This window comes from Eupeodes corollae, chromosome 3 (genome assembly GCF_945859685.1).
Source record: "Eupeodes corollae chromosome 3, idEupCoro1.1, whole genome shotgun sequence".
Taxonomy (NCBI): domain Eukaryota; kingdom Metazoa; phylum Arthropoda; class Insecta; order Diptera; family Syrphidae; genus Eupeodes; species Eupeodes corollae.
In genome coordinates, this window is record NC_079149.1 from 105,150,193 (window position 1) to 105,177,355 (window position 27,163).

The 27,163-nt window shown below is 33.1% G+C and overlaps 1 protein-coding gene across 1 annotated transcript in view; it reads right to left on the reverse strand.

The window, feature by feature from the left end:
• Window positions 1–27,163, reverse strand: part of LOC129952292 (probable G-protein coupled receptor CG31760) — a 165,433-nt gene that overhangs the window by 69,701 nt on the left and 68,569 nt on the right. Inside the window, exon 4 of the mRNA XM_056064806.1 lies at window positions 25,899–26,100. Within this exon, the coding sequence (XP_055920781.1) occupies window positions 25,899–26,100 (202 nt within the window). The remainder of the gene's footprint in view (window positions 1–25,898; window positions 26,101–27,163) is intronic.

Consider the following 27,163-nt stretch of genomic DNA (forward strand, 5'->3'; position numbering starts at 1 on the left):
GATAAAATTTTGAGAAAATCAAATTGACAGTTTTTTTTACAAAAAATAAAAATCTAAAAAAAACATTACTCAAAATTGGTAAAAATTGAATATATATTCAAATATCTTTTCAATAACTTGAAATTTAGGCTTTACGCTTATTTTATCTTATAAGAAATATTATTTTCAACATTTTGAAAAATGTTGAGAAAAATCGAATTGACAGTTTTTTTTACAAAAAATAAAAACCTAAAAAAAATTTATAAAAGTTGGTAAAAATTGATTTTCGACTCAAATATCTCTTAAAAACTCTGAGATATTGGCTTTAATTTACTTGCATCTTTCAAAAAATATTGTTGCTAAGATTCAGTTAAAGTTTGAAAAAAATCGAATTAACAGTTTTTTTACAAAAAAATTAAAAACCGAATAAAAAATTAACAAACAGTTGGTAAAAAATGATTTTTGACTCAAATATCTTTTAAAAACTTTGAGATTACAGCTTCTTATTGATTTTTTCTTATAAAAGATATTGTTTTTAACATTAGGACAAATTTTCAGAAAAATCTAATTGACAGTTTTTTTACAAAAAATAAAAACCTAAACAAAATGTATAAAAGTTGGTAAAAATTGATTTTCGACTCAAATATCTCTTCGAAATTTTTAAATATTGGCTTCAAACTAATTTTATCTTATGAAAAATATTGTTTTTAACATTTGGTAAAATTTTTAAAAAATTCGAATTCACAGTTTTTTTACAAAAAATAAAACTCTAAAAAAAAAACAATACTAAAACTTGGTAAAAATTTACTTTTGGCTCAAGTAGCTTTTCAAACATTAAAAATGTTGGCTTCAAACTTTTTTTATTTTACAGAAAATATTGTTTTTGATATTCACTAATTTTTATTTAAAATTACAACAGTCCGTTTTTCCATGAAACTTTTAAGCAAGACAAATCGACAGACGGGAGGGGAAATTATCAGTGTGATTCGCATCCCAGCCTCTTTTTTCTTAAGAGATAAAATTGTTTGGGAGGGTACGTGAACGGACCTAATACAATTTAACTCCGTAGCCATATTGGTTCGTCAGATATTGAGTTAACCAAAATGTTCACCTTTTTTTAAATTGCTATGGCAAAAAAACCACCCACATAATATTTTGAGAATCCTTTCTGCATTATTATCTGCATAAAGAAAATTCATTTGAAGTCGATATCTCTACTGGTTCTTGAGCGTTCATCTCACTAAAAATCTTTTATTCCGACTCCTAGAGAAATGACTGAGAAATGTTAATATTTTCAATTCGACAAATCGGACCGATAACACCAACTTCCTTATCATTTTTTATTCAAAAACGTTTTTGACGATAAAAAGAGGCGGGGATGCGACCCACACTAACAACTTGCCCGTCTTTCGATATTTCTTTAGTTTAATTTAACACTGTTCTTAAAAATGCCACAATTTCATAAATGTGCCTTCAACTTCAGGTATGTCACAATGTCTAAGGACAACAAAATAATTCAAAAAATGCCTACAGTAGAAGTGATGTCCTTTGATCAGTATTACAAAAGTTTTCTATCTTTTTAAATCCCATAGACTTGAAGTTGTGTTTCAGGTTTTTCCGAGTTTTAAATTTGGCTATTTCAATGTGTTTAATGTGTATTTTGTATTTTCGTCAAAATAATCTTGCTACTGTTTTGCATTCGATTGATATTTTTTTCTCTGTTTAAAGATATTCTTCAAATTTAAAATTGATTTCGGTGGCTTAACGCTTGCACAGTCAAGGAAGAATTTGTAAAGCCAATGAAAAAAGCTTAACAACTCGTTTTTATTCTTTGAACCTCCATTCGGTTCAGATAAAAATGTGGGTTTTGAAACTTCTTCTAAACGATCAAGATGGGTAAAAACACAGGATTTGAGAGATTTCTAACTTTGTTACATGTAAATGTCATTTGCTGAACTTAAGACCTTTCGTACAGATCCAAGCTTCCAAAGTTCTAACACAAGCAAATTTAAGCCTTAATAGAGCTGAAAAGCCAAACTATCATCAATCAATCAATATAATGTGATATAATTGAGTTCTCCTGAAAATACCTATCTTAAAAAAGTTGTGTAAAATGCAAAGAAAGATTGCTATCCCCATTAAAAACCCAATGAAATTTACAGGTACAAGTGTGTTCGTGAAACAATAAATAAATTGATTGGGTTGCTCAACAGTTCGTGGAAAAATAGGTTATAGTGACTTACAACACTCAACCATTTCTGTGTGCGAGTATTGTTGTTAGGAATGGAGGGGACCTACAGTTTTAAGCCGATTCTGAACGGCTAATTTGAGAAAGCACTTTTCATTACAATTATTACTCTTGGAGAATTTGTCAATTTCTCGCAAGAGGTAGTATTCGTGAAAATAGAAGATATAAAAATATGAAAAATGTTCCTTAATATCAAATTTGGATTTTGAAAATAGCTCGGTACGAAATTTCTATAACTAAGCTTTTTGAACAAGTCATAAACAGACAATTTTGCTGTTTTCGTAACTTGTTAAGTTTCTCTTTGACCTATAATCTGGCAAAACCCTCGTCTAGCTCCACAGTTCTTTTAAAATTGAGTATTTTAGAAAGTCATCTAAAGGGTTCGAAAGCTGACAAAGCTAGAATGAATAGACAAATTCAAGACCTTTGTAATAGAGGGTGATTATTTAAAAGCTATAAGAAAGTCTTCAAAAAAAAAAAACACATACAATTAAGAAAAATGCATGTAATCTTTATTTCAATCGATAGTACGGTCCATATAATTTATTGTTTGAAGACTATTTCATACAAATGTTGACCTTGACTGCTCCTCAAAAGGTCCATACGCATACATACTCTTTCCAACATTTCCGCCGGTATCTCACGAATAAATGCTTTAATTTTGTATTCCAATGCGTCAATTGAAATGGGCTTGTCTGTACAGACATGAGCTTTAACATAGTCCCACAAAAATAGTCTAAGGAAATTAAATCACAAACGATCTAGCCTCTCAATAAGTCCATTGAACACAATTTTTCGGTAAAAAAGATCTTCGGCCAACTTTCCAAGAGCCCATTCACCAAAAATTTTAGGTTACAGTAGGCCGTTCGGCTTCAATCCTTGCAGCAGCTGTATTTTGAAAGGCATCACATCTAAATTTGCCAAGTTGTTGAGTAACAGAGTCCGAATTGCTACAAGAGTTGTCGAATATTTTAAAATAGTATTCCCAAAAAGATAACAGCTAAAAAATCACCCTTTAGTAGATCATTCATTAATTTTAGTCCTGATTCATATGGAAAAGTATGACGTGCTTTGACTGAAACCATCTTAACCCTGAAAAATGTTTTTATGTGGAGCAACTTTTAACGAATTCAACAATCTAGAATTATTAACTTCCCATAGGAAGTTATTGTAATGGGTCCGATTTGTCAAATTGGAAATTTTGACATTTATCGACGTATCAAGGTCAATAGAGTCGAAATAAAAGATTTTAAGAAAGATGTCTGTGCGTGCGTGTGTACGTACGTTCGTACGTTCGCGACGTTTTTTTCGTTGTCCATAGCTCAAGAACCAGAAGAGATATCGACTCCAAAGAAAATTTTGTTATACAGATAATAAGGCAGAAAGATGCAGAAAGAGCTCTCAAGAAAATTGCGTGGGTGGTTTTTTTACCATAGCAGTTTAAAAAAAATTTGAAAATTTTGGTTAACCCTAAATATCTTACGAACCAAAAACGTTAGAGATTTGAATTAAATTTTATATAATAAACTTTAACGTAATCTCAAAGACGTATATATTTTGAAAAAAATCTATCCAACGGTTTTTTTTATAAATCAGAAAAACTGAAAAAAAAAATTTGTCACCTCCAAAATTTAACGACTAAAATACAATTTCATCTCCAAAACAATTTTGAGCAACGGAGAACAATGTTTTTGAAATCTGACAAAATTTTGAGAAAAATCAAATTGACAGTTTTTTTTATAAAAAATAAAAATCTAAAAAAAACATTACTCAAAGTTGGTAAAAATTGAATATCGATTCAAATATCTTTTCAAAAACTTGAAATTTAGGCTTAAAACTTATTTTATCTTATAACAAATATTGTTTTCAACATTCGATAAAATTTTGAAAAAAATAGAACAGTTTTTTTACAAAAAATAAAAACCTAAAAAAAAATGTACAAAAGTTGGTAAAAATTTACTTTCCACTCAAATAGCTTTTCAAAAATTAAAAATATTGGCTTCGAACTTACTTTATTTCACAGAAAATATTGTTTTCGATATTCAGTAATTTTTATATAAAAATCCAACAGTCCGTTTTTTTCATAAAAAATAAAATCTACACAAAATAGTGCTCAAATTTGGTAAAAATACATATAGACAAACTTTTAAGCAAGACAAATCGACAGACGGGATGGGAAGTTATCAGTGTGAGTCGCATCCCAGCCTCTTTTTTTTTTCGTAATTCTCTTTGACATCTGTCACTTGATTTATCCTCAGTTTATTTTGAAATTGTAGGTGTAGATCCAAATGCAAAATACGCCATAAGACAGTCCTAATTCTTGAGGACGAAGAAGAATCCCAACATTTTCACTTACAGCAGCGATATTTTCAGTGATACGAGCAAACGATGATGCTTTTTTCGTGTCAGAATTGGAAAAAGTTGGTGTCAACAATCATTGTATTGAGGTGGAGGCGGCAAAAATAGGTTTAACGGTTAATGAGGGCAAAACAAAGTACATGCTGTCATCAAGAAAGGACATACAACACCGACGTCTTGGTCAAAACGTCACCATCGACAGACGTAACTTTGAGGTAGTCAAGGACTTCGTCTACCTAGGCTCCGCTGTAAACGCAGAAAACAACACCAGCGCTGAGATCAAACGCAGAATAACTCTTGCAACCCGCTGTTTCTTTGGGATAAGAAAGCAAAGCTTTTTCTCGAAGAACCAAAATGTAGCTATATGAGACTTGTCCTGCAAAACGATGCAAAAGCATGGGCAAAAGCGGATGAAAGCATCTTGTGTCGTTTCGAGAGAAAAGTTCTTCGTGTGATCTACGGTGCACGGACTGTACAGCGACGTAGTCCTAGCCAGAAGGGTAAAAATATATCGAACTAGATATCTGGGTCACGTAGGGCGCGCGGAATCCAATGATCCTGCCCGGAAAGTTTACAAATCCACACCCATAGGACAGCGCAGTAGAGGAAGACCGCGAATCAGTTGCCGGGCACAAGTGGAAAGTGACTTCTCCCAACTTGAGGTGCGAAACTGGATACATTTAGCTAGGGACCGATCTAGATAGAGAAGTTTGTTGGGTTAGGCCCTAGTTCACACAGGACTGTAGCGCCACCTTAAGTAAGTTAGTGAAGGCTTTTAAGAAAGTGAATAGGATACTGACAAATATTTTAACATATTTCAAAAATAATCACTACTTTATGAAGCCTACTATCAAAAACCTTAGAAAAATTAAATTTTGAATGTAAGTTTATAAACAATATTGAATTTATACGACAGCGTCTAGATTTGAAGAGATATTTGATAAATTTTATTTTTATCTGCAGAGTCGACCCCTGCCTTAAGACTGCATTCAATAAAAATCTTAAAAAAAGAAAAGATACCCTTAAGAGTAATTAAAAGCCTATAAAATTGAAATTAAAAGGCCACAACAAGATTCAACCTTGATGGTCCAATGTTTAAGTATTTCAAATAATAAAACTCTTGTGGAAATCAATCTTAAGTCATTTCTAAGCTTCCTACCGAGCCAGACACATGAAGTAGAGGTAGAGGTGTTTTTGGTTTTTATTGTCGATTAAATGTTAAGCTTTTATTTATTAGAGCCTCGAATACAGCAAAACTGACAACAGCTTTTCTTCTTCATTTAATGTTTCATTCATCTGATGTTTGGTTGAATGAAGCATGAAGTGATTTTATGTTTGAAGCTGTACGCATTTTAAGACTTTTTGTTGTATTCCGATTTTTAATTCCTATTAAGCTTAAGTATGATTTACCCTCGTTAAATTCTTGGATTGAATGATTTTTCTACCAAAACAAGGATTTTCTAGAATTATTAACGACTGTCTATTAAATATTTATTGATTTTTTTTATTCACATAAAATTGTATGTGTGTATAGTGTAGATGTGGAAGGTATGTTGTTTGTCATGTTAAGTCAGAAAATTGTCGTTAATCACTTAAGAACCCCACATGAAAACAGATCAACCGAAAATAAGATGATTTATGTTGTTTTCACTTTGTAATATGTAATGTAGGTACAATTTATTCATCTATATACGTTAAATATTCTGCAAACCAAAAAAAAAGCTTGCGTGACTAATGACTCCTTCGTGACTATAATAATTTTATATTAAATACCCTGATAGATATAAAGATATATAATAGTTTAATGAACCTTTTCAACAAGGAGCAAATTAAATTAAAAAAAAGGCTTGTAAGATACTTAAAGTAATTAGCTATCAGAAGTGTTTACATTGTTTCCTGAAACGATAATATTTATGACTTACAAGTTTTATTATTATTATTATTAAATTTTGCTGCCTTGTGTGTACAGACAAAAAAAGAAAAATAATGTAATTAATAGTGCGTTGCGTATACGCCATAGTGAACCGGAAGATAAACGAACAAAATATGGAGTTCATGATAATAAATTCGATATAAGGATGTTTTTTTTTGTATTGTAAATCGACTATAAATAAGTAAGTTTGTAAATTAAAAGGGTTTTAGAAGCATGCCGTGGGGGTAAAATATACCCCCCTTCAAATTTATTTTTGGGATAAATTTCACATTCACATTTGTTTACTGATAATTTGATACAGATAAAGTTTGTCATACACAATACAAGTATTTTAAGGACTTTTTTAGGATATCAGAACTTTCAAGTTATTTCTCAAAAATGTAAATTTTTAAAATCATGTACCACGATTTATTATTGTTCAGTAATCTAACTACTTGTTAAATTGCATCACGTCTGGAACTAAGTAAAAACCCTACTATTACCCCAACTCAAGGTCTTTTTTTTTTCATTTCCAATTCGTATTCTTCTGTTTGTTGAGCACTGGGTTCTGTGTATCCTTCCTCTTGAAAAAAAACCCTTTTTTTCATACAATATCCAATCACAAGTTCAATGAAGGCACACAAGCATATGATCCAAAAAAATCAAAAAATGTTTTAAGTCCTTACTATGGCAACCGCAATAAATAATAAATGTTTCTCTTGTCGTTTCAATTAGTTATATTTTTATACAATGAACGCGTCCTGACTGCTGTCTCGTTTATTTTGCTTTCGTGTTTTTTAAAATCACACTTGATATTATGAAAGAATGAGAGAGAAAAGATTAAAAAATAAAAAAAAAACTTATTTTTTGTGTCTGAAGGATGTCATCTGCTTTTGGAACAAAAACTTTTAGACATTGTTTTTTATACTCCCATAGTAAAAATACATATTTATAAAATAAAAACAGAAAAAAAAACGTTCACATAAGGACACAAACATTGTTAGGAGTTTTATAAAAGTTATGACAAGCTATAAATATGTTTTGTTTGTTTTTTTTTCTTCTGTTCTATATTTTTAATGTTCGCATGTCCTTGAAAAAAAAGTTCTCCACATTGAACTTAATGAACAATCTAAAACTGTTTGAAAAGGAGGCTTTTATCGATTTGGATGTTTGAGTTTTTGCTCATTTTGGTTTTTTAAAAAAAAAGATTTAAAGCTATAATTCATCTTCATTGGTTAATTAAAGTCGTAGTTAGTTAAAATGAAAAATAAATTGTTAGAAAAGAAGGTTATAGTAATTTGTTATTTTAAAATTTATAAAAAAATGTTTGTTTTTATCAAAATTTTACACTTTTTTCCATTACTTTAAAATGTAATTGAAAGTTTTCAATTATAACATTTAATTGTTGCTGTTGTTGTTAAGGTGGAGCTACAGTCCGGGGCGGACCTGAGCCTCAACTAACATGCGTCTCCAGCCAGCTCGGTCCCTAGCTAGCTGTCTCCAGTTTCGCACGCCAAGTTGGTTGAGGTCCTCACCCACCTGGGTGCGCCACTTGAGTCGCGGTCTTCCTCTACTGCGCCGTCCCTCGGGATTGGATTCGAAGTCCTTCCGGGCTCTAGCGTTGATGCTTATTAGCTCTACATGACCGAGCCATCTAAGCCGTTGTACTTTTATTCTGTTAGGTTTGTGTCGCTGTACTGTTTGTCGTTATATCTTCTCCTCCATTCTCCATCTATGCATATTCTCTCGAAGCACTCCAAGACTCTCATCTTTCCATGCCTCAGCGCCATAAATGAGAACCGGGATGATGAGTGTCTTATAGATGGTGATTTTACATGCTCGAGAGAGGACTTTACTTCTCAATTGCCTTCTAAGTCCAAAGAAGCAGCGATTTGCAAGAGTTATTCTTCGTTTGATTTCAGCGCTGGTGTCGTTGTCTGCATTAATAGCGGTGCCTAGGTAGACAAAGTCCTTAACTACCTCAAAGTTATAGCTGTCCATGGTGATGTTTTGTCCAAGACGTCGTCGTTCAGTGTCCTTTTTTGATGACAGCATATACTTGGTCTTGCCCTCATTGACCACTTAACCCATCTTCTTCGCTTCCGTCGCAATGCTCAAAAACGCTCCACTGACATCACGCTTTGATCTTCCAATTATGTCAATATCATCTGCGTATCCGAGTAATTGGATGGATCTTTGGAAGATTGTGCCTCTAGTGTTGACGGTTGAGTTTTGCACAATTTTTTCCAGAACGATGTTGAAGAAGTCGCATGACAGTGCATCGCCTTGTCTTAAACCTTTTTTGACATCTAATGCATCGGTAAGATCTTTTCCGACCTTGATAGAGCAGCGTGCATTCTCCATCGTCATTCTGCACAAACGGATAAGTTTGACAGGGATGCCAAAACTAGACATTGCTCGGTAGAGCTCTTCCCTATAGATGCGCGGCTTTAAAATCGATAAAGAGATGGTGGGTATCGATTTGAAGTTACTGGGTTTTTTCCAAGATCTGCCGTAGTGTGAATATTTGGTCGATAGTGGACTTTCCTGGTCTGAAGCCACACTGATATGGACCAATCAGGTTGTTGACGAACGCCTTCAGACGTTCACATAATACGGCAGAGAGGATCTTATACGCAATGTTAAGGATTATGATGCCTCTGTAGTTGGCGCAGTTAAGAGAGTCTCCTTTCTTATGTATCGGGTAGACTATGCTGAGATTCCACTCATCGGGCATGCTTTCTTTCGACCATATTTCGCAGATGAGTTGGTACATGCTCCGTACCAAGTCATCGCCTGCTGCTTTGAATAGTTCGGCAGCGATGCCGTCAGCTCCAGCAGCTTTGTTTGACTTAAGTTTAGATATAGCTATCTTCACTTCGTCAAGGTCGGGTAGGCGGAATTGTTGATCTGCGTGCGTCGCCGAGGTTAAGTGGTTCTATCTCCCTTACAGCGGAATTCGGTTCATCATCGCCGTTATATAATTTGGAGAAGTGATCTTTCCATATTCTCAGCATCGACTGCGGTTCTACTACGATGTTTCCCTGATCGTCTTTACAGGCTTCGGTTCGTGGCTGGTACCCTTGGGAGGTTTTTTTTACCTTTTGGTAAAATTAACGAACCTCATTCCTGTTGTGACATCCCTCTATCTCCTCGATCGCTCGCTTCTCATGCTCTCTTTTTTCCTTCTAAGAAGCCGGTGTTCCTCTCTCCTCTTCTGCTCGTAGAGCTCGCGAGCAGCTCTAGTCCTTTTGTGCAGCGCCGTTTTGTATGCATCTTGTTTCGCTGCGTGCGCTGGCCGGCATTCGTCGTCAAACCAGGGGTTTCGCTGTGGTGGCCGTGTGAAACCTAGCACTTGAGAGGCGGCATCTCTGACGGCTGCAAGGTTATGTTGCCACTGGTTTTCAATGCTTAATGCAGGCGGCAAAGGACTCCTTAGGAGGTTATTAGAGACTTCTCACAGTACTTCCTTGTTTTGGTTTGGATCGGGATATCCGTAGATGTACCTTGGCTACAACGAGGTAGTGGTCCGAGTCAATGTTGGCCTCTCGGAAAGTTCGGATATCCTGGATACTGGAGAAGTGTCGTGCGTCGATCGCAATGTGGTCAATCTAGTTGACGGTTGATTGATCAGGAGATTTCCATGTCCCCTTGTGGATAGTAAGATGCGTGAACTGCGTACTAGCTACCAGAACGTCTTGCCCCGCAGCGAAATCGACCAGCCTGAATCCGTTGTCAGAGGTAGTGTCGTGCAGGCTGTATCTCCCGATTATGCCACAAAAGATGTCTTCTCTTCCTAACTTGACATTAAAATCTCCTAAGACAATTTTAATGTCATAGCTAGGGCACTGCTCATATGTCTTGTCCAAGAGCTTGAAGAATATGTCTTTGGTGTCTTTATCTTTCTCCTCTGTTGGGGCATGCGCGCATATTAGACTTATGTTGGCGAATTTAGCCTTGATGCGGATTGTCGTGATGCGCTCGGCCACACCGTTGAAACTCAAGACTTTTTGCCTGAGGCAACTACATTATATCTAGGAAGATATGGCCCACCTATAACAAAACCCGTACAATCGATCTTCTATGCAGGCCAAGGCAAGACATAGCCAGGATTGTTGCGGTTTGTACCGGACATTGGCCTATAAGAGTTCATGCGGAGAAGTTTAGTATCTCCTACAACACCTTTGCCGTAGTTGTATTTATTCTGCAAATGTCCTGCTTTGGCAAACACTAGAATTAAATACTTTGGAAAAGCATTCTTTCAAGAACTTGATGATCTATCTGAGACAAAGATTAGACACCTAATCTTTTTTCTTAATGCAACAAAATGGCTTTAACATAATCGCTATGAAGCTTCTCTATAAATCTATCCCTATCAATCAAAGTTCAAACGAGTTTTTGGTAACAAAACGGCGCACTACAGCGCTAATTGGATCTCAGGCTAGGTTGCCTTGAGATCGCCATTTCTACCTACCTTACCCATGTTCAACGATTAGTGTGCAACCTTTCTCTAATTTGCACACCAACCTTAAATAAGTATGGCTTAATGCCCACCTTAAAGTGTCGGAATACTAAGGAGGTCACCTTGCGATGTGTTTCCCCTTCCCCTAAAATGAACTGCACGAAAGTCTTTAGAGTCTAAATTACGAACTATCGGATACTGCCTCTCAAACTTCGTTGAAAAATGGCAAGGTTCTTAATTACAAGAACGCTTTCCTCAAGTTATTAAACTGGGCCGGGTTGGGCTGGGTAATTTTATTCGCAAACTCTCAAAAATATATAGTTTACTTTTTAGACCAATTGGATTCGACAGATAAGAACTGATCTCGTCCACTAAGCCAAGGTTGGTGTTCAAATCACCAATGTGAAAGAGACCACAAAGGTTTCACTGGTTTTTGAAATCGGCATGCATAAAAAAGAAACATACAATTTGTAAGGAAAGCTTTATTGAGAAGAGAAGTTAAGGAAGAGGCAGGATCGATTTTCTTAAACCCACAAAGCTAAGCACATTTTTTGTTGAGTGAGTTTTGTACTTTTTATTTTTGCTTGTAATTTGTGGTTGGCTATAAAGAACTAAACAAAAAAATTTAAACCGATAGACTTTCTGTCGATTCTTTGGCTCCCAAGATTGTGGGATCCGCGAACGTAAAATTCTTTGTTCTTCAGGAACTTTCCCAAGGTGGCCTTTCTTTGTGTCCTTTTTTGCACAACCAATTGTTTTCTTTCATTCTTTTTTCCTTTGTGTCAATTTAAATTGTACAAATATTTTTTGGGAAAATTATGGGTTTTCTCTCTTTTAAAAACTGTTTTCTTTTTTTAATTTTTTTTGTAAAAAATCTGTCAATTCGATTTTTCTAATATTTTTCGGAATGTTGAAAACAATATTTCTTATGTGATGAAATTAGTTTGACGCCAAAGTCTTAAATATTTGAAAGGATATTTGAGTGGAATATTAATTTTTACCATTTTTTGTTAATTTTTGTTTAGTTTTTTTATTTAAAAAACTGTCAATTAGATTTTTATCAACACTTTACCAGATGTTAAAAACGTTAATCTTCATTGCGCAAAATTGTTTTGGAGTTTAATTAATTTTCTTTTTAGTAAAATTTTCGAGGTGACAAGGATTTTTTTTCAGTTTTTCTGATTTATAAAAAAGCCGTTAATTGGATTTTTTTCGAAAAACATATTTGTTTAGTATGACGTTACAATATATAATATACAATTCAATTCAAGTCTCTTGCGTTATTGGTTCTTGAGATATTTAGGGTTAACCACAATTTTCAACTTTTTTTCAAATTGCTGTGGTAAAAAAACTACCGACTCAATTTTCTTGAGAACCATTTTTTCATCTTTCTGCCTTATTATTTGTAAAACAAAATCAATTTGAAGTCGATATTTGCCTGCTTTTAGAGAAAGTTTAAATAAGAACTTAAGGGGTTCAACTAAAGCATAACTACACTTTTTAATACTATCGGGGGAATACCATCGGGACTGGCTGAGCGGTCATCATTCAACGCAGATAAAATATCAATTTCTTCAGGGCTATTAACAAAGGTCTCACGGAAATTTGTTGCAAAAGCGTTACAGATATCAACAGTTTTATCTAACGAAAGGTTCTTGTAAGTGAAGTTAACTGGAAAGCCATCTGATTTTTTCTTTGAGTTTACAAAATTCCAACACTTTTTAGAATTCTCTTTCAAGGAGGTGCCCATATCAGTGACATAAGAAGCGTATAAAAATTAGAAAGGTACTTAAATTCATTAAATAATTCAACATAAACAGAGAAGTTGACTGCAGACAGAGTTTTGAGATAAGTTTTCCATGCCTTATTTCTTTTGTTTCGAAGTAAACGCAATTCTTTTTTGTACTAAGGTACACCTTTCTTAAAAGGTAGATTTTTTTCTAAACAATTAATAAGAATCTTATACAAAATTGAAACTGCTTCGTCAATATTAGAAAATGCTAAAGTATCAGCAATTCCTGACATTTTTAAATCTTCAGGCAACAACTGGAAATTAGCTCTTCTGAAGTCAAAATTATATAAGATAACAAAGGAATTACTGTGTTCAGTAAGGTGATTACTTAAGTCAAGAAAAATGTCCAAGGGGGGAGGGGTGATATTTATCAATATTAGTAATTCCTGATCTAGATTATAGAACAAGAGTACTAATAGCGTCACAAGAAAATACTAGATCGAGAATTCGATTTTTTGAGTTTTATTTTACAGCTTGTTTGCTGTAAGTCAGTAAGAAGGACTTTATCGGGAAGAGATAGTTCCATTATTTGTAAAGTAGAATTTCTCGCAAGTTCAGAATTTTCTCGGCTTCTTTTCTTAGACTTTTTCTTTTGTTTATCAGGTACACTTTCTGCTCTTATTAACACCAGAACCTGATTGCGCGAGAATATCTTCACCTGTAGAAGAGAAAGTAGTGGAAATAGGCTGTGCCAAATCATTAGTCGAAGTAGAACTATCGACCATGATGTTCGTTTCAGAGTATGCATTTAATGTTTAAACTGTGTTGAAAGACTTCAGTAGTTCTTCAAAATCTTTAGAAAGATTCAAAATTTCACCCTTAAAAGAAGAGTTGAGAGAGCTTACTGCAGTCGTGACAGTATCAGTAAGCAAATTTCGAATAGGTTATTTTTCAATGAAAGCGTTGGTTAAACCAACGCATTTTGCATGGTAAAAATTACCACATGGTCCGAAACAAGCAAATAGAGAATTATTATTAGCACCCTCTTGGCAGTTTTAATTGTAGTAGTCCATTTTTTGAAGGAGTGTTAAAATAAATAATAACAAAATATAGATGCAAATTTATAAAAAAAAAAACACGGGAAGCGCTACTCTTACCTGCGTGCTTTAACAAAAGTCTCAATGCTATTGTTCTGAACAGATGTTCTTCATTGCTGTCAAAACCACCGCGTTAGCTTTTTTCATCTGTTCTATTCTACAGGTCTCTTTCTGAGTGGATGGAAAACAGTATTTGTCCAACTTTTCCCTAAAAATGGAGAGTCCTTCTCCCCTCTAACTATCGTCTAATTGCTCGTACGTCCGTTCTTTCTAAGACCATGTAAACACTGATAGATTTTAAGCTTAAGAAATATCTTAAAGAACGAAAACTTTTTATTGACCAGCTTTATGGCTTTTGCTGCAATAGGTCCAATGGTAATTTTATGTTTTATCTCACTGAACAGTGGAAATAGCCTTTAAATAGTTTTAGAGAAAGTATGATTATTTCACTCGATATTTTACAGACATTTGATAGTGTTAGGCAACAAGCTCTCTTATCGAAAATGCGTGCGTATGGTATTTACAAATGTCTTTTTTGGTTAGTTAGAAATTAACTTTTGCACGGCTCAACAAAGTACTGTTGGATTTGTTCAAATCTGAAATAAACAAAATAAACGCTGGTGTGACTCAGGGCTGCGTCTTGTCTCCGACACTCTTTCTAATTTTTGTAAATGATCTTTTGTTTGAAACTTCTAACCCAATCAATTGTTCGACTTTAGTTTTTCAAATTCCTCATGGCCTCATTAAATTCTGATCTTGACAGCGTTGTCCAATGTGGAATCAAAAACTGTGTAGAATTTAATGCTTCCAAAACTCACTAAACGTAACTCTCCTCCAATGCCACTATCAATTGTTGGTGCTTGCATCAAGGAGAATGAACAACTTTCAGTTCTAGGAATGTGCATTACAAGCCATCTCTTGTAGAGTTATCACATGTTTAGGTTTTCTCCGACGACGATGTGAGAAGTTTTTTAAAGCTTCTGCTCCGACTACAATTTACGAAGGTTTTATTTGTAAGAAAGTCGAGCTCAATTCTCATATTTTGGCTAGTGATTTATTAACGTACTTGAGTATTTTGGATGGAATAAAAAAAAAGAGGTCTAAAATTTATAGGCGATCTTTCTATTACTCTTCAAACATTTTTAACGGAAATACACGTACTTCTAGGAGCTCTTGAGTTCAATTTCTGACTTTCCATTTAGTTCGGATGATTCTTTTTTTAGCCTTACTGCATGAAAGTGTAATGCCTTACCAGGCTTAATATTTTCAACTCATTAGACCCTCCTTCTCTGTTTGCTCGCAACTTTAGTAATCATAAGGGTATTTATGACCTCTTTAGAGAGCGCAGAATAGTTAAAAAAAATCTATAATTTTAAGGGAAACAGTTAGGTTACTAATTTCTTATAATTCAATTTCTGCTTTGGTGTTTACAGGTAAAGCCATCTGGTGGTTTCTTTTTATGTCATAAGTTATTAAGATACTGACAGCTCTTTTATGCTTGAAATCCTAACAGGAAGTCAGTATTAAACCTCTTTGAAAATAAATGACTTATTAAATGCTTGAAAATGCTGTTAAATATTAAAAACTGTTAAATATTAAAAACTTATTTTAGAAATGAGTTTATTGAAAAGAACGTTACAAAGCCGTGTCAAATGATTTATTTTTTACTTAAATTGAAAAAATGTCTTAAAATGATCTTTGGGTTATTCAGGTTGTTTTCTTCAATAACCGAAATTTCCTTTAAAAAACTGCCAGAGGCCAAATTCAGTCTTGTTGTATTGTATTTCCCTTGGATAAAAGTTAAAATCAAACGAAAACTCTAAAACGAGTAAAGAGTCAATCACAAAATTCTACTTCACACAATTCTTTGTATTTCTATTAGTTCGTCTCTCTTAAAATGGTTTGTGACATACCAAACTGAAAGACAACAAATTGTCAAAATTAAAAAAAGTATTTCAATGATATTTGTGCCACATAAGGCGTTCCACAAGGTAGCCATTAAGGACCTTTACTTTTATTTACTTTTAAATTTGTGAAGGATATTTCTGCTGTTTTTAAGAATACTTACTATTTCCTTTTTGCCCATGACCTCAAGACCTACCGTAGTATTACCTGCATATCGGATAGTAGTAGAGATAAGAAGATTGGTGAAGGATAAACAATCTTTATTTGCATGTAAAAAATGTCAAATTCTATGGTGTTTTAAAATTCTTTGATCTTAAAAAAGTCACTATTTGGTGTTTTCAATGAGCTATCAAAAGTTATTTTTAACGAATATTAGCCTCAATCTTTTTAAGGACTTGCTTTTTCTTATTCTTATTTAATAAAATATACATACAAAATACAATTAATTTAAAGTTGATATCAGTCACCTTCAGGCAAGTCGAAAAAGGGTAACGATTTTTTAGCTTTGGTATCGTTTTTGGTTTTTTTGCATTTGGGTTTTTTATATAAGTTAAAAATCTAAATTCACAGCAAGTGAATTGCACTATAGTTTACTTTTAATCCTTTAAGTAAATTTGTTTTGGTTTAGATTGGTATCGTATGATTACGAATAAGCACAAAACAGAACCAAGAATTAATGGATCCGTTTACTGCTTTATTTCTGTCTATGATCCAGGATCCAGCAACGCTACATAAAGTTCTTTCTTATGCTTGGCTTCTCTATAGTTTTAGACATTATACACAACACAATAAACTATAGAACTAGCAAGGAATCTGGAAACTTAGTCCTTTTTCCCATTAAGTACTCTCACGTGTCATTACTTCTCGTTTAAGCCCGAAGCAGGAAATAAAAATAAATAAATAAAATAATTCCCAACCAAACGCTTGCTGATATTCCAAGTTCCGGCGCTGCGTTGCCGCCCAACAAACGATAATTGCCACACCATAAACTTTTTTGTTATTTCTTATGTGAGTGTGTGTCAGATGTATGGTGGTGTAGTCTATGGTGTAAACCTACATCCTGTCGAAGGAAAAAGATTCAACTCCACAACACACAACTTGTTTTCCAAAATAAAATAAAATACAAAAATTTTAGTAGGTATAGGAAAATATTCAACTCGGAATTTCTATTAGTTCGTAGCCCTTCTACACAGAGTAAGCTGAGTAAGAGGGATTATTAAATTGTTATGGTATTATGGCTTACATTGAAAGCGTACTCAAAAGGGACTAAAACAAGTTGCACGTGTTTTTGTCTCCTATAAAACTATCTACACGTATAAGTAGTAGTAGTGTTCCATATAAAAGATGCGTTGTATAGAATAGTTGTAAAAATTTATAGCTATAACACTGTGTTGTAAGTTTCTTTGACAAAAGTTTCTTAAATTCATTAATTTTATTTCTATATGTGTACTATAAGTGTATGGACACTGGACAGAGGACATACTGCTAGAAGTATGTCATCCTCTTGTATAAAGTTTTTGAGAACAACAAAACCATTAAAAATTTTTGTTTTGATGACAAACTATTAGGAAAACAATGTTTAAAGGCTTAAATTAATTCCAAACATATCAATCTTATAAAATAGAACTACATGTAAAAGGATATACGACTATATCCTTTACATAAAGTCATATAGTAAAAACACAATTGAGGATGGAAGAGTTAACGATATTAATTCTGGGAAATGAAGACTAATGGTTTTAAAGTTAATAATATAATAAATAGTCAATTATATACGTAATGTTATCGGTTATATGATTTATCTGGTAAACGATGTAATTTAAGGAAATCTTATTGATTTTAAATCACAAAATTTAAGTGATATTTTATAGAACTCACTTGAAATTGTGTTTAAGGGAAATTACTTAATTTTTGCAGCCAAGGGCATTCATTAATAAAACTGCTGTCAAATGAAAGGTGACTCTTTCAAAATTGTTTAGTGGCTTCACGCTCAAGTTAATGCTATTGACTTAAATCATTTTTAAAAACATAGAGATATGGAAAAAGTAGAAGACATTTATTCTGGATCTAACGAACGAATAATATCTACTATTTACTTTAATTCAACTTTATAACAGGCGTTTTCTTAGACTTATGGTTGTTAATATTATGGCCAAGATTTAAGTATTATAATAAGCGAGTAAAATTAACTTAATAGTCCAGCGGCGATGAAGCACACGATCTTGTAGGCTATGTCACAGGCCCACAGCACGACGTGAGATAAAACGTTCTTGTTTCAAGTAATGTATTGTTTCGATACGTCGTGTGAACTGAACCATTTTTCGGTAATAAATTTGCACTATTTGAAAACGTGGTTTAGTTTTAAGTCTATTAACTATTAAAAAGATTGGGATGTGCCCTACACGTCTATCGAATTGTCTAAAAGTTCAACGAAACATTAATAATAACATTTTCTGTGAGTTGATTTTTTCTAATAAAACTAATTTCTAATAACTTTATTTTTAAAATCTGTTTTTGTTAACGAGATTTTAAGTCGAAAAACTCTTTAAGCAGAATTTTTAAAAGTTTTATTTTTAATAAAAAAATCAAATTGGATTTTTCTAAAACGATTTATCTTACTTTAACAACAAAATTTACCACAACATGAAGTCATTTTGAAGTCAATACCGTATTCACGGATTACAAAAAATTGAACAATTCTTATATGTATATGGATTTTTTATAAAAACAATTTTTATAGGATAAATTAGTCTAAACCAATATCTTCAATTTCTGCAAAAATATTCTGGTTTTTGTAAATAAACGCTGACTTCGATTTTCCTCAAAACCTTAACCTTGAATATGAAATTCATGAGGTGCCATGTGACCCGTCGGCGGCGGTGACAGTGATTTTCGTGTTTATTTTTCCCCTGTGAAGCTTCTTGTCAACAAGTTTATATTTATAATTCACAGATATTGATTGAAATAAAAAAAGAGGCTGGGATGCGACCCACACTGATAACTTCCCATCCCGTCTGTCGATTTGTCTTGCTTAAAAGTTTGTCTTTATGTACTCGTATCAATTTTTACCAAATTTGCGTACTATTTTTTGTAGATTTTATTTTTTATGAAAAAACGGACTGTTGGATTTTTATATAAAAATTACTGAATATCGAAAACAATATTTTCTGTGAAATAAAATAAGTTTCAAGCCAATATTTTTAAGTTTTGAAAAGCTATTTAAGTCGAAAGTAAATTTTTACCAAGTTTTAGTATTGTTTTTTTTTTAGAGTTTTATTTTTTGTAAAAAACTGTCAATTCGATTTTTTAAAAATTTTACCAAATGTTGAAAACAATATTTCTTATGAGATAAAATTACTTTGAAGCCAATATTTAAAATTTTTAAGGAGATATTTGAGTCGAAAATCAATTTTTAATAACTTTTATACATTTTTTTTAAGGTTTTTATTTTTTGTAAAAAAAACTGTCAATTCGATTTTTTTCAAACTTTAACTGAATGTTGACAACAAGATGTTTTGAAAGATAAAAGTAAATTAAAGCCAATATCTCAAAGTTTTGAAAAGATATTTGAGTCGAAAATCAATTTTTACCAACTTTTATAAAATTTTTTTTAGGTTTTTATTTTTTGTAAAAAAACTGTCAATTCGATTTTTCTTAACATTCTTCAAAATGTTGAAAACAATATTTCTTATAAGATAAAATAAGTTTGAAGCCTAAATTTCAAGTTTTTGAAAAGATATTTGAATCGATATTCAATTTTTACCAACTTTGAGTAATGATTTTTTTTAAATTTTTATTTTTTATAAAAAAACTGTCAATTATTTAAATTTTATCAGATGTCAAAAACATTATTCTTCGTTGCACAAAATTGTTTTAGAGATGAAATTATATTTCAGTCGTAAAACTTTGGAGGTGACAAATTTTTTTTTTTAGTTTTATTGATTTTAAAAAAAACCGTTATATTGATTTTTTTTTCAAAAAATATACCTGTGTGGTATCATGTTACAATATATTATATAAAATTTAATTCAAGTCTCTAGCGTTTTTGGTTCGTAAGATATTTAGGGTTAACCAAAATTTTCACCTTTTTTTCAAACTGCTATAGTAAAAAAACCACCCACGCAATATTCTTGAGAGCCCTTTCTGCATCTTTCTGCCTTTTTATCTGTATAACAAAATTTATTTAAAGTCGATATCTCTTCTGGTTCTTGAGCTATGGACGACGAAAAAAAACGTCGCGAACGTACGGACGTACGGACGTACAAACGTACGTACACACGCACGCACAGACATCTTTCTAAAAATCTTTTATTTCGACTCTAGGGACCTTGAAACGTCGAGAAATGTCAAAATTTTCAATTTGACAAATCGGACCCATTACAATAACTTCCTATGGGAAGTTAATAATTGTTCGACAAACTACAATTTCGCAATGAATCCCAACATGTTCTTTGGAAAACGCAACCGAAACGATGATTCCGATAATATTATATGGATTTGTAGCTTCGGATTCAGATGAATACATTCCATCAGAGGGAAATTCAAGCGATTCTAATTCCCTGGAGAACTTAGAATCGTCTTCTGAAGAAGAAAATGAACTTCCGGAACATGTTGTTATGGCAGGTTTATTTGATGGACCTCCAACTGAGTGAAAAATAGTTACAAGGGAAAGCCTAAAGAGTTTCACTTTTCAACCGAATGCTGTTATTCAACCACAACCACAGCCATCAGTAAAGCCTATAGATGTTTTCCATCTAATGGTTACAGAAGATGTTAATCAACTTATTGTAACCGGAAATATGCTAATGCAAACCATTTTTTGGGGTGCAGTTCTGTAAGGCGTACTTCGCGGTCAAGGCTATAGACAGACACCAAAAGTAGTTAAAATATTTTTTTAGTCGTAATGTATGTATATAGGAATAATGAGATACCCATCTATTGCCCACCACTGGAGTATTGACAGGTACTTCAAGAATTCATACGTGCCCCAAGTGATCTCGCGAAATAGATTCCAATTGATATTGAAGTTTATTCACTTTGCGGACAACTCTTCTTTAAGTGGTAATCGCTTAGGAAAAGTAAGTGTGCTTTTGGAACAGCTTGAAAAAAATGTTATGAACGTTGAAAGTTGATGAATCGATGGTCTCTTGGCGTGGTAGACTGCAATTTACGCAATATAACCCAAGCAAATCACACAAGTATGGTATAAATGTGTATAAACTTTATGATCCAGTCGGGTACACTTACACCAGTTCCGTATATGCAGGAAAAAACGACTCAGGTAATCAAATAGGAAAACCTACCCAAACTAGTTCACACTCAACCCGAATTGTCTTGGACGTGGCTGAAAAATATTTAGACAGTGGTAGAACGATTGCGACTAATAATTTCTACACATTTGTTTCCTTAGCCAAAGAACTCCTTGGATGTCAGACTCATATTATCGGTACAGACAAGGGAAATCTAGAGATGTTACAAATGCCAAGCTAAGAAGAAGCGAAATAAATGTTGCAACTGGAAAACGGGATAGAAATGGTTAGGAAACCAACAAATTCAAAATGATCGTTAATTACAATCATGCTAAACAAGGTATTGACATATCCTATCAAATGGCTTGCTTTTTTACGCCTCTGCAAAAAACCATAAGATGGTATCACAAAATAACTTTTGCGTTCCTTCTTTCCACATCAGTTGTAAATGCGTTGATACTTTATAAGGAAAATAAAAGCTTTCGATTTGCGAGGCTTTGTGTAACCCTGCCATTGAAATCAATGCATTGACATCTAAACCAAAGCATGTTTTGAAAGAAACCGATGTCAAGGATTCTAGAAACAGAAAAATTCAAAAACGATGTGCAGGTTGCTATACCAGTATATCCGCAAATGAAAGCAGAACCGCTGCAGTAGAGAATCCAAAGAAGGTGACCACATTTTGCACAACTTGGAAAGGAAGAAAATGGATACCATACTAGAAAATTTGCTAGTATGGTATCGCGTCACGTTATATGTTTAACACACAATTTACGAAATATTTTGGTTCAACCGAAATTTGAATTATTTGAAAATTTTTATAGTAAAAACAAAACCATCTCAATTGTTCAAAAGTCCTTTCTGTGTCTTTTGATGTAATTATCTGTATAACAAAATTTATTTGAAGTCGATATTCCATTTGAATCTTCTGATTTGGACCACAAAAAGTGGGTTCCCGCAATAAACACGCAAACACATATATTCCTAAACTTTTTGAATTTAGATTCTATGAACCTTGAAACTTGGAGATTATACATTTTCAATTCGTCAAATACGAACGATTACAATAACTTTATGTGAAGTAAAAAAAAATTAACTGAGCATAAACGAAGTGACACCTGACAAAAAGACCAACTCCGAAAGAAGTGTTACCAGATTGAAAACCACATGTTTTCATGCGTCAAATCGCATGATCTTGGTGGCCAACTTACCAGTCCATTCCTTGAGATGAATTGTACTCCGAAGTTTTCCCTCAAAATGGCCATAGAATCGCGAGCTGTGTGGCATGTAGCGCCATCTTGTTGAAACCACATGTCAACCAAGTTCAGTTCTTCCATTTCTGGCAACAAAAAGTTTGTTAGCATTGAACGATAGCGATCGCCATTCACCGTAACGTTGCGTCCAACAGCATCTTTGAAAAAATACGGTCCAATGATTCCACCAGCGTACAAACCACACCAAACAGTGCATTTTTGGGGATGCATGGGCAGTTCTTGAACGGCTTCTGGTTGCTCTTTACTCCAAATGCGGCAATATTGCTTATTTACATAGCCATTCAACCAGAAATGAGCCTCATCGCTGAACAAAATTTGTCGATAAAAAAGCGGATTTTCTGCCAACTTTTCTAGGGCCCATTCACTTCAGTTCTTGCACGAGCTGTATTTTATACGGTTTTACACCAAGATCTTTGCGTAAAATCTTCCATGTGGTCGAATAACACAAACCCAATTGCTGCGAACGGCGACGAATCGACATTTCACGGTCTTCAGCAACACTCTCAGAAACAGACGCAATATTCTCTTCTGTACGCACTGTACGCATTCGTGTGGTTGGTTTAATGTCCAATAAAGTAAACTGAGTGCGAAACTTGGTCACAATCGCATTAATTGTTTGCTCACTTGGTCGATTATGTAGACCATAAATCGGACGTAAGGCGCGAAACACATTTCGAACCGAACACCGATTTTGGTAATAAAATTCAATGATTTGCAAGCGTTGCTCGTTAGTAAGTCTATTCGTGATGAAATGTCAAAGCATACTGAGCATCTTTCTCCTTGACACCATGTCTGAAATCCCGCGTGATCTGTCAAATACTAATGCATGAAAATCCTAACCTCAAAAAAATCACCCTTTAAATAGGATACTGTTACATTGACGGTTAAGGGATTCAAAAGTCCTTTAACATTCGACATCTTATTAATAATGTTCTTGTATTCATTTAATAAAATGCAAACAGTTTGGAATTTTGAAAAAAAAAAAAAACAATTATTGTAAATGCTAAGTTATTAATCTGTATGTTGTATCCCAACCTTTTTTGAAATTGTATATGCTGTATTTTCTTTTGTCTGCGTCTTTTGTAAGTTTATTGAATATTTTGTATAATGTGTTTCACTACGATTACATTTAAATTTAATCTTTCATTAGTCTTTCGATCCAGCCAAATACTATTATAGAAATCAAAATGAAGGTTGGATTTGATTCGATCCGCATGTAACCAAGGTATTAGTTTAACATATTTCTAATCCATTCATTTGAACCCAAAAAAAGTAACCAGTTAAATCACCGTCGTCGCCATGACACATTCCTATTCATTCAACAAATTCATCTTTATCATCTTTGTTCTCTGGTAATTGACAGTAGAAGTTTGTGAAATTATTGCGCCACTGCAACGTCTCGAAATGAAAAAAAAGAGGCTGGGACGCGACCCACACTGATAACTTCCCATCCCGTCTGTCAATTTGTCTTGCTTAAAAGTTCATCAATATGTACTCGTATCAATTTTTACAAAATTTGAGTACTATTTTTTGTAGATTTTATTTTTTATGAGAAAACGAACTGTTGGATTTTTATATAAAAATTACGGAATATCGAAAACAATATTTTATGTGAAAAAAAATAAGTTTGAAGCCAATATTTTTAATTTTTGAAAAACTATTTGAGTCGAAAGTAAATTTTTACCAAGTTTTAGTATTGTTTTTTTAGAGTTTTTTTCTTTTTAAACTGTCAATTCGATTTGTTTCAAAATTTTATCGAATGTTGAAAACAATATTTCTTATGAGATAAAATAAGTTTGAAGAAATGATAAATGTGTATTAATCGATCGACGATCGATTTCGTCAGTCGTGTTGGCAAAGAAATACTATTTATATCGGTTAGGTTAGTTGACGGTTTAGCAAGAAAATTATGTATTTAAGTGGGTAAGTAACTTTTGTTTTGAAAATCTAGACAAAAGTGTTGAGCAATTGGAGCCAAGTTATTCTAAAATAATTTAGACATTGTCGAAATATTTTTGTAGTTTTAAAGTTTCTGCAAAAATCTTTTGATTAAATTTACGATACATTAGTATAAGTGTTTTTATGCCACGGTTAATGCAGTATACCCGTGGCATTATGATAAGTGCGTTGGCCAGAGCTCTTGGTTTCAATCCCTGTCAGTGGCATCTAAAGTTCTTTTTCAGGTACTGAGGAATTTACAAAGCCTCCAAGAGTAATTCTTGTCATGTTTTTTCTCAAAATTGTCCGTTCGGTTTCGGCTTAAAAACTATCGGTCCCTCCATCTCGACAACTGTACTAGCACAAAGGAATGGTTAAGAGTTGCAAGTCACTAGGCCTTAGTTCTAAACTTACTGTTGCGCCACCAAATTTATTTATTTTTAGTATTTAATCAGGCCACCGACGATATGATTTAATATTGGTGTATGTAGTACACTATGAGCCATGACGTTTTCGCTAAACTGTCTACACCCAATAGCTGTGATGATCTGTCTGACTCCATCCAAACAATTGTCTTCCTGTATCCTCACAATAAAATCGTTGTTATGGGTGATTTTAAAGTTCACAATTTTTCGTGGCTTGTCCTTTCAGACCAGACAATACCTGAAGGAATGTGTGCTGGGATTTTTGCCATTATTTGAAAGAAAGTTCTTTCCCGCAAAAAAAAACTGCGTAAGCTTTTCTATTTATTCTATTCTTATGTACTAGTTCATAGAAGTTAAAACAAAACATTTGTTGAGCCAATTCCAATTTTAATTGATATTTCAAAAGCTTTTGATAGAGTTTGGCATCAAGCTCCATTATCGACGTGCGTTCTCTCTTTCTTGACACATCCACCATTCGCTGATTTAAAAGTTACTTTTTAGACCGTTTAATTTAAGTAGTATTGAATGGGTTTAAGTCTGAGAAACACAAAAAAATGCTGGTGTGCCTCAGGGTATTGTGCTTTCTCCGATACTTTTAATCATTTTTTAATGATCTCCTATCTGAAGCTTTTTATCCTCTTACTTGCTTCACTGACGATAGTACTCTCAACTTTTTGTATTTGTTTTTAGATTAAGAACCCTAATTTTTGGATGAACATCCTCAATGGAAATTTACGATAAGCTCATTTAATTCTGACAAAGACAGAATTTTTCAATATCGAATCAAAAATCGAGTAGAATTTACCGCGTCAAAAATTCATTGTTACCTACACTTCAGTTAAAACATACTTTAACACCTTTGCCACTATAAATGAATAGAATGAAAGATAATATAGAAAATAATTGTTTGCATCAAAGAATGAAGTTTTTGATATCTGGTAAAAATTTATAAAAATTGAAGAAACAATTTTGAAAAAAAAAACTTTCAAAAATTCTACTAAAAGTTGGTAAAACTTGATTGTCGACTCCAATCTTACAAAAACAAATAAAGTGTTATCTGAGACTCAAGTATCTTGAAAACAAACAAATATTTTGACTTAAAATTTTCTCATTTCAAAAACAAAATGTTATTAAAATTTTATAAAACTGTAAGAAATATCGACAGACGGGAAGTTATCAGTGTTTGAAGCAAACCAACCTCTTAATTTTTGAATCTGTTATGTTGAAAAATTGTAATTAAAAAAATATCCAAATAAATCATGTCCAAAGAATTTAAAAATCTCTGAAAGAATATAAATTATTATCCTCGTTAAACTTACCATGGGTAACTTGAAACTGGTTTCTTTCCAATTTGCAGTCCATCTTCTTCATAACGAATATATTCTCCAGCATTATTGTCTACGTTCTTCGTCCACCACACGTATGACTGCACAGCTCCATTGGTCATATTTAAGGCGATAATTCTAGCTCCAGTTATATACTCATCAGTGAGTAAACCTTTCGCTAATGCATCTGACAGACCTTGAAATTAAAAAAAAAAAGAAAAATTTGAAATTCCAAGGAAGTGTATTAACTTGTCTTTTATTTCTATATCGATTCTTTATCATTTTAAACCTATCGACGACGTCAAAAATAAATTATACAGAAAATACCTGGTCTAAGCAGCGATGGCGGAAAAAATGTCAAAAGAAAATTCCAACCTTAAAGAATTTTTTAGGGACAAAAAAAGAAAAGAGAGGGCACCCGCCTATCATCAGCATCTGGCTTAAAGGTAACAACTATAGCAAATAAAGGCAAAATAACCGAAAAACAACCTTAAATAAAATAACAAAAACACAGCCTATCATTCGGTAGGTACTTTTCATTCAAGGTCCTTACACCATAGGACAAGGACAGGATGTCCTTATTTACAGTGCCAGCCGTACTATGTTAAACATTATTTTCTTTTTCTTTTTTCCACCTTTCTTGTGAATATAGAAAGCACCAATCCAATATCTCAAAATCTGTCTTCTTTCACCCCATTAAGCATCGAAAACTTGTAAGCTTCATTTGTTATTGCTTTAGCTTTGGTATATCAAAAGTTATACAACAATAGACACAGACACTTCCTTGTCAAGTTCGATAGATAGAAATGAGGGGATTTCGTAATTTTTATTTTAAATTAAGGTAAAGTTGAGTATTTCCAAAAAAAAATAAGGAGAGACTAAATAAATTACGATCTTGGGTTTATTGTGGATTTTGCCAAACGAAATAAAGGCTTCAAAAAGAATTATAAGGTAAAACTTTTTATCTTCTTGGATTTTGGTTGATTTCAATTTAAAAACCAAATCTAATAATGGAGATAATAGCTTCAAACATTAATATACCTTCGAAGAAAAAAAGGTTCAAGAAATAATCGAAGTGATTCGCTTATCCTGAGCAAGGACATCCAACAACCATTCGTTTTTTTTTCTTATTTATTTTGCTCGAAAAGACCATTTTTTTTTTGGAGCGAACCACTCCTCCCTCCTTTAACGCCTGTCAAGAATTTGTGTGTGACGATGAAAAGGGATGCGGATGATGGTTTGATGGATTGCCTTTTATT